This window comes from Lycorma delicatula, chromosome 12, assembly GCF_047948215.1.
Source record: "Lycorma delicatula isolate Av1 chromosome 12, ASM4794821v1, whole genome shotgun sequence".
In the NCBI taxonomy this organism is placed as follows: Eukaryota; Metazoa; Arthropoda; class Insecta; order Hemiptera; family Fulgoridae; genus Lycorma; species Lycorma delicatula.
This window is the reverse complement of record NC_134466.1, coordinates 7,051,542-7,069,366: the sequence shown is the minus strand read 5'-3', so window position 1 is coordinate 7,069,366 and position 17,825 is coordinate 7,051,542. Positions and strand designations below refer to the sequence as shown.

At 28.5% G+C, this 17,825-nt stretch overlaps 1 protein-coding gene across 6 annotated transcripts in view; it reads right to left on the bottom strand.

Moving 5' to 3' along the window:
* Rim (Rab3 interacting molecule) overlaps positions 1-17,825 on the bottom strand; it is a 300,437-nt gene that overhangs the window by 146,529 nt on the left and 136,083 nt on the right. For 5 of the 6 annotated variants that reach the window (XM_075380711.1, XM_075380713.1, XM_075380709.1 and 2 more), the window contains exons 5-6: positions 9,183-9,402; positions 7,259-7,438 (exon numbers count right to left, since the gene is read on the bottom strand). The exons of the other annotated variant lie outside the window; for it this stretch is intronic. In XM_075380711.1, coding sequence (XP_075236826.1) covers positions 7,259-7,438; positions 9,183-9,402 — 400 coding nt within the window. The remainder of the gene's footprint in view (positions 1-7,258; positions 7,439-9,182; positions 9,403-17,825) is intronic. 6 annotated transcript variants of the gene reach the window in all.

The window sequence follows — 17,825 nt, the reverse complement described above, 5'->3', positions numbered from 1 at the left end:
AAAAAAATACCTAAAAATTTTTTTAGGTAAAAAAGCAAATAAAAATCACTTTGAATCCAAGTCAAGCTGTACAATAGGTGTTAGAATACTTTGCGACCAAATCTCTTATAACCAGTGTTTCCAGAAACTTTTTCTTTGTACATAATTGGTTTGAACTGCTAAGGTAGTTCGCCATTATTTATAAAGCCAACTGCACACAATGAACTGCATTTAGTATTCTTAACTTTGATGATCTACTTATTTTAAATGAGCTCTTATACTTTTAAGGATTATTAGAGATGAATGAAGTAAAACAATGGTCCTTGATAATAGTGCATTATGAGGATGATCCATTGAATATTTCTCTATAAGTCTGTAAAGTTTTTATTGTTCGCTTCATGTAAATCAACAGGTAAGCAATCTTTCTAATCTCAGACAAGATTTACTACTTTCGATTAGGGCAGGGATCGGTTGAATTTCTTTAGTTTTGAAGGAGTTCCTGAACAATGCTGTTCCATCAATCAACATTTATTTTCAATAAATTTATGATAATCTATATTTCATCAATAATAATACAATTAACAAATTTATCGCTATATAGACTGGAAAATGTCAAGGTCAATGTTGTACACTTTTCCGGTCTACTTCAGAGAGTAACTGAAGAATCTGCTCAAGACGATCAACACTTTTACGCGTATGAGTCTTTAAAATCTGAATACATGAGTTATGTAATCGATCAACAGTAAATCATTTGTCCTAATTAACTTCACAGTTAACTTTTTGCTGCGGTTCTTCATTCTAAGAAAAGGATGTCCAAAACGATTTTAGTCATAATCATGCAACATTCCTTTATTAACATGATGCAACGTTTTTTCACACTTTATTCAGTCATAATCTCACCACTATATAGTGTAGTATTTACCTACAAAATTTTGTATGGTAAAATGTTCTTGCAAGACTGGATCACATTTTAAACATTTAGAAAAATAGCAATATCTTTTTTTAGACAATAAAAATTGATTTATGGAATATTTAAATTAATTTAAAAAAGTCTTCTTATAATCTGTTTTATTGTTTAATAACTATATTTTATATTTTAACTATAATCAATATGCTACTAAATATCTTAGCTTAAAAAGCATATTTTCTTAAAAGAAGAAACACTACATCATCAGTGAGTTTGAATTGCATCTAACTTTGAATGTGGTTATGTTTAAGACAATAAATTAATTAAATTAACCAACTAGCATTTTTTTTTACGTTATCCACAATACTTCTAACATTTATATAAATTCTTTTCAAGTAAAATCAACTGGTCATAAGAGCAATTGAAAATCTTTTGAAGAAGTTATTAAAAACATTCTGTTTTTTAAATCCAATTCAGTTTTTTCTGTTAATCTTTTAATAAGTTCTGACTAGTGTGTCGTGAAAAATGATATACTTAGTAACCCATGGCATTACAATTTGTATTTGCAAAGCATTTTCAAGAGTACTCTCACAAGAAAATCAAAATTATAAAAATCTATACAACCAAATCATGCATATGTAAGTTTTTTTTTTATTAAAAACTGAAATAATGTTATCGACTGCACAATGCAACCAGCGAGTAACAGGAAGACCAAACACATATGAAAATGATTACAGAAAGACTTAAATAGTAACTTTTTAAATTTATTACATCAGCTGAATAATAAATAAACAGATTTCATTTACATTCCAATGTAATATCAGATTCAACATCGATGATGATTGTTTAACTATCAAAATGGTCATCCAGTTTAGGATTTTAAGTAAAATGTTTCTAGTTTTGAGCATTTATTGTTATGCAGTCTATTTTTAACCGATTAGCATAGTTTTTTTATTTATTTTAAATTTAATGTTAAGCACAGCATGAGTCAAAATTGAGGTTAGAGAGGTTAATGTAATTTTAGACATAATATAATGAAGAATAGGAAATTTCACTCATGATAAACAGAAGCAAAGAATAGTAAAATTTTCCAGCAGCATTTTAATAAAAAAAAGATAACAGTTTGTGCTGCATCATCATTACAGATTAAAGGTATGATTTTACTGAAATTATCTTGAGATATGTTAGGAATTACTTTCTTACAAAAAAACAGATGTTTAATATTTCTTAACTTTGACTTACGGTAAAGAATCATATATAAAATGAAAGGGTTACAGTTCAAATTTTTCCCTACAAGTGTTCAATGAGAGGACCTTGCGTTACGCGGCATATATTCAACCAATAGGAGAGTTCATTCCATACTTAAACCAGTGTGTCTGGAGTAATGGGAACAAAGGCTGCTTCAATCTTGTGTCTCAGATCAGGTAGATCAATAGGTAGCAGAGATACATGCAAAAGATCCTTCACAAACCCCCAAAGGAAAATTCAGACAGGGTCTGAATTTAAGACAAGCTGTGTTTTCAGGTCCGTGATGACCGATCCAGCGATCAGGGAAACCACCATTCAATTGATCCTGTCAAAGTTATGACCGTAAGGAGGCACAACAACTTGTTGCCAAATAAAATTCACTGATCCAGCTTCAGTTGAGGAAAGAGCCAAGTATGTAAAATATCTGAATGAGGAAATCATGTTATGCTTGCTTCAGCAAAAAAGAATAACTTGTAAATTTGCAGCCGGAATGTCGTTCAGAAAATATTTAATTTTGGAGAATACCATTCGCATTCTAAGTACCTTTTAAGGAGTCCATGGGGATTTTCTGATCTCAGATATAGACATTACAAAGTCATCATCTTCAAGCTGCAACATTTTAATTGCAAAGTTAGCAAACACAGTGTAGTCTGTAGGCTTCAAAGCCTACTGAATAGCTGTAAACAATAGGTAAGCATATTTAAGCGTCTCCTTAAAACATTCTACACTATCACCATCAGCACTGCTAGTTTGCAGCCAGTCTTCCGATCAAAATTTTGAAGATTACGCAGAAAAGACTAACTGATAGTTCATCATTTTCATCAGATATCCTTGGTCATCCTGTAGTCTTCCCTTTACACAGTTATCTGGTCGTCTCAAATTGACTATGCCAACGATGAATGTTATCATCACTCAGAGGTTCGTAACTAAACTTTCTACAGAACATACAATAAACTGTAACACTACAGGTTCACATTTAGAAAAATCAAAAGCACAGAATGCTTTCTGTTCAGAAATCGCCATGTTTGCTTGTGGTACTGTCTACCAGAAAGATGGGGAATAAATCTACAGCACACACGCAACTGAAATTGTCCTTTTTGCTCTTCGATTCCAGCCTTAAATCAACACTGTACACCTTATCCATGAGATATTATAACAAATTAAAACCCCAATATTCTCTTTTGTACAGTGATTATTAGATTTGTCATACAGATGGGTATATTTATAACTCCTGCGAGAAAAAAAAATTTTGCAGTTTTATAGAAATTATTATTCATGTTATCGATGCCATTTTATATGGGGATAAAAGTAAGCAAAATTCCAATCAGCATGTGGAAAATTTAATCATGATTAAGAAAGATGAGCACAGTTGACGATATTTCTAGTTGGTTATGTTAGAATGATGTTTGCTATTCTACTTTGGTTTCTATGTAGACAAGATGATCTATGAAGATTGCATTTGAATATGCTCACTGTAGAATGATTAATAATAGGACAAATTTCAAAACTTTATGTGATTTCACAAATTAAGTTCTGAAGTGGCAGGCATTATTTGTAGTAATTAATTAAATTGATTTTTATTGCAACATTCTTAAATATATACATAGAAAATGTATTTAATTAAAAATAAATGCTACATAAAATTATAATTGCCAGAAACAAATGAATCTTTTTTCATTCTGTTGCAGGGATCGATTAAAAAATCTTTAGATTCTTCTGATATCAGTTATAAATGTGAGAGTAAAAGAACCAGATATTTTTGCTAACATTTTTAAAATATTGCTTATTAAAAATGTAATTAATAAACCGTAAATGAAAGCATAGATTGCTCAATTAAAAGACTACCAGTTCTCCACGGGAAAATTAATTTTATTAATCCAAACAACACTGCTAATTTATTTTGAAACTTAAAAATATTCTTCACAAAATTAAAAATAACACGGCTTAATATTTAAAAGTGATAAAAAAAGTCGCTGGAAAATGCTGATGGAAAACAACAAAAAAAATTACTAAATTTCTCTCTTGGAAATGTGTAACTCCCCAAAGGGATTAAATTGAAACAGATACGACGACAATGAAGGAGAAAACAATAAATAATCACCAATGAAGTATGTAGAAATTTTATTATCAAAATCTATAAACTTTACTCCCAAAACGTGTATACTTTGGAATAAAACTAGTAAGAAAATGTAACAATATTTAAATACCAATATTATATTATGAACTAAGCCTTAAAATGTATCTTCTAATTAGTAAGATAAGATGGATTAATCATTTATCAACCAATTCAATAACAATATAAAAATCAGGAAATATGCATTCATTATTATAAAAAAAACCTGGCCTGGATATTCATGCAATCTTTAGGGTCTAATATTTAAGTTAGTTTTTTTTTTCTTTACCTAGTTCATTGAAAAGAGTTTATTACAATAATTTACTACTAGTAACACATACTATTCATGTATTCATTCTTTACTTTTCATGTTTTTGTTGTTATAACTCTTTAGGTAAACTAATGCAATTATTTTTATTTTTTGTATAGAATTGTGTTCACATAAAAAATAAAATTGTGTAAATCAATGGAACATTTAAAAGCTAATCAAGGTCTTTGAATATAATAAAATTATCCATAGAATTTAAAAATATATATATTTACATATCGATATCATAAAAAATCACACATATTATGTAATTTATATGCATTAATAAGTTCTAATAAGCAAAAAAATCCACATCGAATAAATAAAAAAATCAAGTCTTCTATACAATATCCAGAATATTTATACACACTTCAGTTAGCTTATAGAGTTCTAGTAAATAGACTGCACATATGAGTGTTCAGGCATCTCCTGTAAATCCTGACGCATATAACAGAAACTACGCAACGTTAATATTCAGTAACTACGTGCTACTATATTCTACAAAAATATTATTCATACATTTTAAATTTAAATAAATTAAGATAATTTAAATTAAATATAAATATTTCTTACCTTTTTGGCACATCTGATAACCCATAAGTATTTTATTCATTAGAATTGTTTATTGTTACATAGGTTCCTTCAATTTTTTAGAAGTTATGAAACTGTCAATTGTCCACTAACAGTAAAAGTTCACTAATATTTTAGATTAAATTTCTATGATAATAAACAAATAATAAATTCAATTTAGTTTTGTGCTGTCAGTATTAACAAATACATGAGACGCTCAATTTTGTTTTCTATTATATTATCCAATTCCCCATAATTTGGGTTAACAGTATCCATTGAATGTTTTATAGTTTTCCCATTCCTGCTGGCCTGTTTTACTGATGATTTTTAAGCATAAATTTTAACATCAGATATTTTAAAATTAGTATTTTCTGAAACTACTAACTTTTTATTTGTCCCCAAATTAACTCCACTGAACCGAGTTCACAATGATAAGGAGGTAATCGAAGCACAGTTTTACCACTGGATCTTGCTAACTCATCAATTTCATACACATTAAAATTACTTTTAATAAGTGTAACTCTGCAGTAATTGAACCTTAAGTTCATCCTCTTCAAAAATCACTCCTTTTGAACTAAGCCTCATTTTGATATCATTCTTTTTCCAAGACTCAGGTGGAATTTTTTCTTTTTTTATAAGAACGATAAGGGACATTGTCTAAGACAATAATTGAATTATCTTTCGGGTAATACACCATTAACCCATTTCTCAAAAGACATCAAAAGTTCTCAAAAGTTCATCCGGTTATGATAAGTCTCCTGTAGATTTAGATTAACAAATTCAGAGACCACCATTGACAAACATGGCATTCACTGCCGATATGCATAATTATGCAATGCCTACCTTTACACAATGGAGCCTTATTACCAGTTGATAAGCCATAAAAAACGGCTTCTTTTGATGAATTCACAGCTTTATCTTTCCAAACAAAACTCTTTGTGTGGCTTTTGTTGACCCAAATTTCACCCGTACAATAAATATATTCTACTGCCTTCTTGTCTCATTTATTTTATTTCAGTGAAATAATGTCTTCACCATAAAATGATATCCCTGTCAATTAAAGCACTTTCCCAGCCCCGTCTTTGTATTTGAAATTCATACTTTTAAACAATCCATAAAAAGTTGTTCTTCGGAAATCTGGTACATTGTTATCATCATTTACAACTCATAACACTTTGTCTATTGTAGACTGTTTTTATTTTATTTTAAAAATAAAATTTGTGTACTTTTTTACAAATCCCATTTTTATCCAAATCGTCAACTTTTTCTTCTATCGATCTGTGGATTTTTTTTCTTACAAGACTATAATTCATTAGTAAATTTATACTTGTGAATCATATTGCACACTGAAGCAGAACAACTTCCACTTATGTTAGCCGTTTTATTAACAACATCCAAAATCAATGCTGTTGAATTACTCTGTAATTCGCTTTTGTAAGCATTTAAAAATGATGTTCTTTCCTGCTCAACTAAAGGGCTTTATTCACAGCCTTTGTTCAGAGGCAATATCAATAACTGTACACTATTATTGGCTGAATCGGTATTAGTCATACTGTCAAAATAAAAGTAATGGTATAATTCATGTCGTACAGATACAAATATAGGAATATACTACACTCACATACCAGTAAACTTAAAAAAGTTCCATTATATTAACTTTAAATAACATTAGAGTAAAAAGTAACAGAAACACAAAGATTGGACACAAAAACAAAAGAGCGATCGTTTGAAAAGATCAAGGGTTTTAATGGAACTTAAAAAATATAACATTATATAACCTTTTGATTACACGATTACTATATGATTATTTATACGGTGACTAATATGCGAGTAACGATTACAGTTTTGTGTGTAGTTATGGCTGCACTATGAATCGGTAATGATATACAGAATGTAACTCAGCAGAATGCAAACTCACTCACACAAATGCAATATTCGTTTATTCTTCACTCTACAAGCTAACTGAATGTAGTATAGGTAAAAAGTTTCACTTTCATATTTCAAATAGTTTTATTCATAAGCATCAAAACATAAAAATATCGGTTCAAAGACTTGCCTATTTTAAGTTACTTTATTATGGATAAACATTATGTACATTAAACAAATATAAACAAAAATTAAAATGAATTCTAACCTTTTGAAGAAGGTGTAGGTGATATAGAGTAAGGCTGTCCCTGGTTGGTCCGTTTATCAATAGTACGTGATACAACTAATTCGACTTGTGGTTCTTGTTTAGATTCCGCAATTATATCATAAACTTCTTGAAAACTTTTACCCTGAAGAGGATTTCCATTCCATTCTAAAACTTCATCTCCTGAAACACAAACAAAAAAACCATCACGTAAATACTAGACATATAATAAAAAAATTCACACTAGTCTTTCCCTACGGGTTATATATATTATCCACAGATCTTGCTTCAAGCTTAACAACATTTAATCAGTTAGTTGTTTACATACAGACTTACTGAGCTTGAGGAGAAATACGCTCTATTTGTCCAGTAAGAAAAAATTTTACCACAGGATTTTATAAATTTACTATCAAACCTTATATTTATTAATCTGCATTGTATTTTTCCATTTTATTAAGTTAACTATTTTTTAGTTTTAAAACTTTACAATATTATCGATTTATATTATAAGATTTTTCTTTTTAAGTTTCATTTGCTTTGCAATTTTTTCATTTTGAGAAAAATATAGTAGTAATAAACAAGAAACTTCAATCAAACTCTATCAACAAATTCTGAAATTCAATTTTGAGACTAGAAGTCAAAAGTGAGCTATCAAGTTTATTCTAGCAAATAAATTTTTTGAAAAAATACACATAATATAAATTTCAACAGTTTTCCTGTAGTTTGTTTACTCTTGTTTCAAAACTTATCTTGAAATTATTAAAAATTATTTGATTGATAAATTTTTTATAATTATATTTTTTTAATAAAATCTTGATATAATTTACAATGTTAAAATTTTTCACGCCATTTTAATTTTGTAATAAATCTAATTTCTCTTATGATAATCTTTAAGTTCATTATACATTTTTTTAACTGTAAATGTCTATCTGCAAATTTTTATGTCAGCAAGATGGGAAATTTTCCACAATTATTATACCAACGAGGCTTATTTTTATTTATAGTATTTTGTTAGTTTATAGCGAAGAAGTAAAAAAAAATTATGTTTAGAATTCCAACATTTAAAATAAAAAAATTTACTCATATTATTTTTCTTAATTAGAACATCAAGAACCACCTTCATACTACTGAAAGAGCTTCATAGTGAAACTTATAACTTCTAAAAGGTCAGTATTTTTATTATTATCTTTGATAAACCTAATGTTTTACTTATATTATTTAAAAGTATGTTTACACATTAAATATTTTGCTTTTAGTTACAGGTACCGCAAATAAAATAAATAATATGTTTAATTAATTAAAATTTAAAATAAAATGTTATAATATCCCAAGCATTATACCACACATTTTGCTAACGCAATATGTAATACTGTCAGAAAAAAAATAATACAATGTATAACATCATGAATGCTGCCAACTTTTATAACAAAATTTCCTATCACAAGAAGATGCTGTTCCAGGAACATTCTGAAGCTAGATACCTTGAATATAACAGCCAAGAAATTAATTATTAAACACAAATAAAAAAAATGTTAATAAAATACAATATTTAAAAAAAAATGTATTTTCTGAAATTATAAAGGAGATTTTTTTAATTTTAATACTTTAGTGAAAAAAAAAAAATTATGGAAGCATTAAAAAAGAAGAATTTAATGGTACGCAACAGAAAAGACCTACAGTGACCGAATCTTTCTTTAAACTACCCAAAAAGAGAGCATCTTTTTTTTTATTTGCTGGTTAATATCACCAGAAGAAAGTGCCTCTCAAAACAAGTAAACTTCTTTAGACAATCGATCAAGTAAATCTAGAAAAAGTAAAATAAGGATGTGATTTTACTGATTTTTCAACAGTAAAACACCCCTAATTCTACAGAACTCTTGTGCAGAATTAACTGCCAAATAAATAAACAAATTAATAATATTCTCACCCGGTCTTAACTGGCCTTCAACATCTGCTGTGCTTCCTTTTTTTACTTTTTCAATGATCGCACCACGACGTCCACCTTCTAAAGGGTGGCCACCTATGACCTTTAATCCTAATATTGCAGCACTAGATGTTGACTTTACACCCTCTTTAACAGTCTTCTTTAATGTCATATGACCGGTCATACGAGACCCATCTGGACTTAACTGCCATGATAACTGATGCTGAAATTAAGAAAAAATACAGATGTTATCATTAAATGACAATATAATAACAAAATCAATAATAATCTTTTTATTTTTACCAAAAACTTATGAATATAACAGGAAAATTTAAATTGTAAAGTAGAAAAGAAAAAAATTCATTTTTTTATTTCTGTAAAAAAATTAAACAATAAGACAATACACTAAGAGATTTTCTTTCATTAATTAGCAATATAAGATTATCAGTAGTACAAGCAGCAGCAACAAGTTATAAGATCTTAATATACATCCACCCCTGGGTAAACACAATATAGGAAAACATATTATGTCAGACCTTTCTTATATATATAACATTTCCATTCTGTATGTTTAGTTTAACACAATTTCTGTAGCAAACACCAGAATTATTAATAATAAATGCAAAACAACCTCTAACAATATAAGCAATAAATGTTTGAGACAAGATAAAAATATGGCCATTGAAAAATGCCTGACACGAGAAACAAACTCTTAACAAGTAATCTTTAGTATATCATTCAGTTGTTATACCAATTGAGATATAGATTACAGTTAAATTATTACAAAATATATATATATTATACATAAAATGAATTCTGTGTATGTAGAAATAGTTTAGCAAATGACTTTGAATGAAATCAAAAATATGATGTGTTATAAAAATCGGGTTAATGAAATGTTAGTAAAATGATAACTTTCTTAATAATGAACTGCAAATAGAATTTACTCAAAATAAACGTGTTAACGAGCATATACTAGAAATAAAGAAGTTCATTACTGTAAGAAACAATAATATTAAGTAAGTAACTCTGATCTTTTTAAATTACAGGAAATTTCCTCATTCTTCTGAGGCAATTACCTAATTGAGTTAATTACCTCCTTCTCTGGATAGATAGCATGGGAATTTTCTCTGCCACAAATCAGGCTGCACTTTAATAACTTCTTCGTAAGCAGAGTAATATCTCTGCCTGTAGGTTGTCTGAGGGCTCTTTCCTACCTAGTAATTCTACAAAAAGCCAAACTAGTGGCTGATATAAAGCCACTGAATAAAGCTACAACTCCCGTACTTCCTATAATCTAATCGTGTCAATCGACAACAGTTAATGAACTTTCAACTACAACTTTTAATTTATTAATGACGGTAAGATTTATATAGTACAAATTTATAACAAGCATGAAAATAAAAAAAATTTTAATCGTTCAATAAAATTATGTTTGCACTATACTCATTATTGATTAATAATTTTATACAGGTACAATGAATTTATTGTTTGCAGTATTACATGGCAAATGTTTTGGCCGTTAGCGACAATTATGCTTGAGAAGAGTAAATAATTATCAAACACGTAACGTAACATCATGTTACAATACCTGAATAAAAACATCAATATATCTTCTGGTGAGAGTGTAAGTGAATGGTTTTTATTCAGTAGGCTAATTCCACACTTCATACAAATCAGGAGGTAGGTAAAGATTTTCTTTAAGGAAAATTGAGTCTGTGTTAAGTTATATCTTCAGTATCTGCTGGAGAAATAATTAGTTATGTATATTTGATTTTGTCAGCACACAAACGTTATTTCAGCGATGCACTGTTCTTATCCCAGATAAAAATGCCTCAATCTCCTGAGAAATTGTGGGTGAAATAGGTATTGAATCTTTCCTTCAATAAGACTGTGTTGTTTTGTAGTGCCCTATGATTGTGTCATCCTGTTCTCATTATTAATTCATTTCCCTTATCTTTGATTCCTCCTTCTTCAGTATGTTCTTACAGGTATTGGCTAGGCACCTGCTAGATCTGTGTAATGAATGTAGAATTTTTGGAATGACATCTTTGATAAATGGCTTAATGAGAGCGGCTATTTATTTAACTGTCTTGGCACTCTTACTCACTTAAAGGTTGAAAAAAATCAAAATTTGAGGTGGAGTACTTATGAGGTAAAGCTAGACCCCTAATAGCTCCTTATAAAAGTGTCAATCAATAATTAAAGAAATAAACCATCAAAGAAAAACTATTTTGTCAATGAAATGAAACTAATTCTACTTTTGTCATCAGCCCCATTTTTCTGTAAGCTTTCTTATCCCAGTAGTAAAGAATTGTTAACCATATGTCCAAGGCATTCTTATATCGTATACTTTACCTGCTCATTGCTGCCAAACTCAGTGTCCCATAAGAACTCTTGGAAAGGGGAAAATATTGGTGTGAGATTAGGTCTGTAACATAGAAGTGGCAACATATCTTGACCTAACTTCTGAGCAGATGGGAGACGCCATTATCATTCAGAAAAATTATGCCTTCTGAGAAGTCATAGTTGTTTCCTCCTTATTGCAGGTTTCACTTTATTTTCTAAAATGTCACAGTAGAAATCGCAGTCAATTGTCAATTGTTCTTCAAAATTACTTGAACCTTTCTACTCTTAGCATCACTTATCCCGCTAACCACTAGGTTTTGAATTTTTCCTGGTGAGCAAACTCAGATGTTTCCATTCCATATTCTGACCTTTGGATTACAGCTCAAGATGATCGATCCAAGTTTCATCATAAATTATTATGCAACTTAAAAAACCATTACCTTCCGTTAAAAACTATCGTTTAAGTTCCATATAAATGTGAACCCTTAATATCTTTGATGATCGACTCAAAATTAAAAATTTTGGTGTAGACCATTTTGAAACTTACTTTGAATATGTTTTGTGGTAATGCAGCTTACTTAATATAGATATATGATCTAGAAAAATGTTTAATTTTATTTATCTGACCTTGAGAAAAAGATCATTTCGATTTCCACTGACAGAGCATCAGTTGAAATGTCCACCTGTCTTCCAGTACAATGAAAATCGGTGACACTTGTTCTGCCCGATGTAAACTGTTCAATTCATTAATAAAGATTTACATATTTAAAAAACTTTTTACCATACTGTTTTAAAATCTGTGATTAAATTTTGACCAGTTTCACACCTTCAGAATATAAAAATCTTATTACAGTATGCTGTTTTTCCACAGTGCAAGTTTCAAGCAAAGGTGACATTTAGAAATTGTCAAAAAAGTTTATAATAATGGACATTTTTTTTGAATGATATTTTCTACATAAGGGTTGCTAACTTTAATGTCACATAGTCTTAGTTATTTTATAAAATAGTTTTTCACCTTTACCGTTTACCTCTTTAATTATTGAACAATCCTTGTGCATACATACATCTGTTAGAACTACCAGTAACAGTTATGCTATATGTAACACCTGATGGTTTCATTGGTGGAGGATCAAATTAGTTTTTTTAAATTTAACAATATAAAAGTCGGTATGAATTGAACTATATAATGCTTTAATGTTTTTCAGAAAACATCTGAAGGTGGTGAATATTACAACAAAGACTATTACAGATCACTACAGTTAATGCTAGTATGTTTGTTCACTTATGAAGCGTGCTGTGTTTTTTCACAGCATGTTTCATAAGTCTTCTTTTATCATACTAAAACAAAACGAATCAAGCTTTAAAAGTTAAAATGGAAAAAGAAATTAATGTCACAATAGATGATAATAGTATAAAACAACTGTTATTTGTAAAGTTCTTAGGTATAATTACCATCTCTGTTTTGTTGCAATTAAAATTGCAATTAAATTTGCAATTTGCAATTAGTTCCAATATTTTTGCTCTAAGTTTAATATCTACGCTTTGAGATTATAAATCGATAAGAAAAGCTGAATCACAGACTGATAATTTTTCATATATACTACCCAAACAAGCATAAGACATTTTTTTAGTGTACTAATGAAAGCGTTAGATATGTGGTAAAAAGAAAATATGAAACCTATAGGCAAGCTTTTTAAGATCTCCAATTAATGAATGATAGTCCCTGCATAATTTTCTTTGAAATATTACCAAATATGGATAGATTTAAAATAAATCTGTACATAAATAAAATTAAAATAGAAATGTTACAAATAGGTTTCTAGAAGTTCAACAGAACAACATTAATTAAATGTAAGCCATCTTATGCACGATCAAAGCTAGTAGAGAAATAACCCAAAGTTTTAAAGTAGTAGTTATTAATTGAAAAATTCCTTTCTCTCCCTAATAATAAATATTTTAGTAAATTGTAAGTTAAGGAAGTTAGACCTCTGAATTCATACTATAATCGATATGGAATTAACAGGGGAACAAATAAAAAAAAAAACACTTTAGATATTATCTTAAGTTAGTTCACGAACAGTCCAAATGACCAGTTTTATTACTTCTGAAATTTATCTTAAGTGTCAATCAATGAACAACCGATAAAGAACAAAAAACAATAACTGATGCACACTACTCCCATCAAGTTTGCAATCGCAAAAATTAAAGTTACTGAATTAATGAATACGCTTCTGAATATGATTAATCAGTATGACTATGAATTACAGCCGGTGGTGAAAAATTAAACAGTCTTTGAAATGGATAATAAAAATTTTAATTTAAATACAATTTAATATGTTAAATAAAAAAAGTTTTCTGAAATGAAATTCTTGAGATCAGTCATCGGTACAGTTTGGACAAGTAGATTTACAGCTGCATTTTTGCAGATAAGATAAATATTAAAGAATGGACAAAATTTTCAACCATTAACAATTTCATGAGTGTTCAATACTGAGAAAAATGTGAACGTGTGAACCAAGAACTGGAATAAAACTACTCAAGAAATTTCTATCAAATAAAATCAACTGATTTTAGATAACCCAGCAAAAGACTAAGAGAATAATAATAAAACAGAATGCTTTAACAGAAGATCTCTTCTTTCGATATAGGTATAATGAAGGAATAAATGTTTTTACAGATCATTTTTTTCCAATTAAACTTTACTATTTGAATCATCTAGTATCAAAATCAGGTACATCCAAAATTTTCAGTTTTTAAATTTTTACATATTCTAATAGTTTACCACCACCTTACACATGCACCATACATATCATATGATTCAAAACCAGATAGCACCTTAATAAAAATCATGTGTAAAAAGTTGCAGATTTGTTGCAAAATCACATACATCCATTCCTCCCAATTAACCTTGAGTTGGAAATGAGATCTGTGATTCAATTAATTAAAAAGTTTAATTTCATTGAAAATCGTTATTTTCAAAGTAAGAAAATGCCCCGTGTTTATTTACACCCACATCTGATCATTAAAAAAATGTGGCATATGTACAATGCCCACAATGATAGTCAAAGAGGTTTTTTTTCATTAATTCTAGTTTTAATAGGCCATGAGCTGATGAATGTTCAACCTGTATCTCTTTGAAGAGAAAAATAAGGCCTGAAAAAAATATCATAATTTATTAAAGCAACTTGTGATAGAAAAGATGTTCATCGGCTGAAATGCAAAGCCTTTAAAATTTACTGAAAGAAGAAGGAAAAATCTTTTAACTATTTCTTTTGATCGCCAAAAAAATCTAGTTCTACCACATATCCCTGATGATCAAATTGAAAGAAAAAATCAAGGTCCTAGCATCCTCAAAATTGAATATCTACCAGAATCAGACCTACACCGTAGAATCAATAATAGGAAAAAGAGATCAAATTTAAGGAGAAGAAGTACTTAGAAAAACAATGATCTACTTCAGTGTAGTTTAAAATTTCACATAGGACTCGAAATCACGCCTATAATTTTCTTTTTGTTTAATAAATTTTTTACACGGTATCAAATTTAGTAGTTAACCGATATTAAATAACATCAGCGTACAGTGAAACTGTACTCAATTTTGAATAACTCCGGTTAGAATTTTATACGGAATTTTATGTTGGAATTTTATACTCGCTTCTCATCTCTTAATTTTCAGGATGTATATGCCCTGAAATGTTTAAGATGCTATAAAACAATTATGTTGTAACATATATAGTTTAATATTTTCTCAGGATCCTTTTATAATTCATAAGGAAAATGGAATTGAATAATTTTAATTCTATTCAGATTTATCTGCACGTGTAAAACCGTTATTAAAAAGTTTAAAAATAAAATTTATTTATTTATTAAAAGCATCTTCTTCCCAAATTGGAGGTTGCACTTCCTACTGACTGATAATGAACGACCTTGAGTTTATTCCCTTTGTTAGAATCGGTATATGGAATCAAAAATTTTTAATCGAAGTGAATTTTGTTAACTACAAGAATAACATCTAAAGAAAGTAGTTGGAAAATCACCAAAGTAAACTTTTTTTCACTAGATATTAAAAACATAATGAAAAGACAAAGCTAACACTTATAAAAGGAAAATAAATTTAAAAAATGGGAGAAAGGTAGGATAACTAGTTAAAAACAAACAAAAAAATGATGAAAACAATTAAAAAAAGAAACTTGAGTAAAAGTTCATTTTAAATCTTTTGAAAATTTTTTCCTGGAAATCAGATAATATAATGGTGAATAAAAAAAAATCTTATAATAATATTAGTAATAAAATGTTTTATTACTACAAAATTGGTTTACAATTTTCATACAAAAAAAAACAAAACTGTTTTCAAAAATAAAGATAGAATCCAAACAATGAAAATTTTAGAAGACTCGATCAAAAGAATCCTAAAATTTAAATATTTACGGGAAAAAATTACCCTGAATGTTTTCGAAAAACGACGAATAAAAGCCAGAACACAAAAAATAACTTATCATCTTACAAGAAACATTTACAATAAAGAATGCTTATAAAAAAATTGAGATTAAGAAATAAAACCACAGTTTTACCAGAAGTGTTATATAGTATGAAAGGCAGAATTTCTCATGAAAAATCTAATAAGTTGAAAAAAAGAATTTCAAGAAAAATCCACGGTCCAAAACTCGAAGAAAATATTTATAAATTCAGAAAATCTGAAGAAACTTACTAAAATTTTGAAAAAATAGAACATTCAATGAAAAAAAGAAAGGCTCAAATTTTATGGCCGCTTATATAAAATTGATGAAACTAAATTAAAAAAACAAACTTTTAACTTTTTTGAAAAAGGAGAACCAAAATAATTCGGGTCAAAAAAAAAGTGAAAAAGATTTAATTTTTTTTTTAACAAATATTTCCAAAGAAATAATATTCTATTTACCATCTTTCAGAAAACTAGTGGATAAACCAAGATTCCAGATTAACAGAAAAGGAAACACAAAAGAAAGGTTAAGGGAAAGATGAAAGAATTTTGGACTATGAGAAGTTAGGACTACATTGCATACAATTCTTAGGAGGTTGTCACACAGAAAGAAAACTGAAAAAAAAGAAGATTTATAAATATTAGAAAGTTCACATAAACGGATAAAATTAATTAACAATTGTGATTTGGATATATTAAGATGAAATTTAAAGAATTTTTTAAAAATTTTACTATATGAAAAAGTGTATATACACTATATATATATTTTTTTTTTTTTTATTCTACTATTCTACAAAGAGGAAGGGGGTTTTTGTTTGTCTAGGATAAACAAAAAAACTAGTCGATCAATCGCCAACAAATTTTTACCCGTGTTTCTTTGCATAACTGAGAACATTTTTAGATATAATTAATCTTGAAAAAAAATATATACAGTATGTTTCTAAAACGGGTGGGCTGGCTATACTTTCTCATATTCTACTTGTAAAACTAAACATAAAATATCCTTACGAAAAATGGCAATTTCTCCTTCATTCTCCCACTGTCCTTTTCTTTTTTTTTTTTTAAATTGGTTAAAAAATAGCTGTTATGGAAGAAAAATGATGTTGTAATTTTGTGTCTGTTTTCCTTTACCACTTTATATTCAATTTTACTCACTGTTAATTCTAGTATGTTAAATAAAATGTCATTTTGCTCAAAATAAAAGGCTTAATATTTTAGCAAATAACGTATATTTTGATAAAACTAATATTTATGGAGATGTACAGATTGAAAAATAAACATGGCCGCCATTTTGTAATTTGCAAAGGTATTTAAGTCCTGATACGTTGCTAATTTTATAACTTTATTATCAAGACACCTCCATATATTCATCTATCCAAATTTGAGACATAAGTTTTTATACAAAAATAACAAAATGACAAATCAGCGGGAGAACAAGGGAGAAATTGCCACTTTTCCTACAGATATTTTCTGTTTAGTTTTACAAGTAGAATGTAAAAAAGTATAGCCAGCCCGCAATTTTAGAAACACTTTGTATACGGTACAGAAGATTTGCCGATTGAAACACAAACTTTAATGAACTGTCAACGGTGAGTCTCTATCGCTGTGTGAGCCGGGTTTGAACTGAACGATTCAAATCATTTGAATGAATAATATTAGAAGAATAATAGAATTAAATTTACAATAAATAAAATAATATTAGATAAATTTTTTTTTAAATTCTCCAACAATAATGCCTTCCCATAGGGACCGCATGTGAGGCTAGCGGTGAGGTATACGAGCATCTCATGGGAGGCTAGACCAATCATCACCATCAACCGGTGACAAACAGGGTGCCC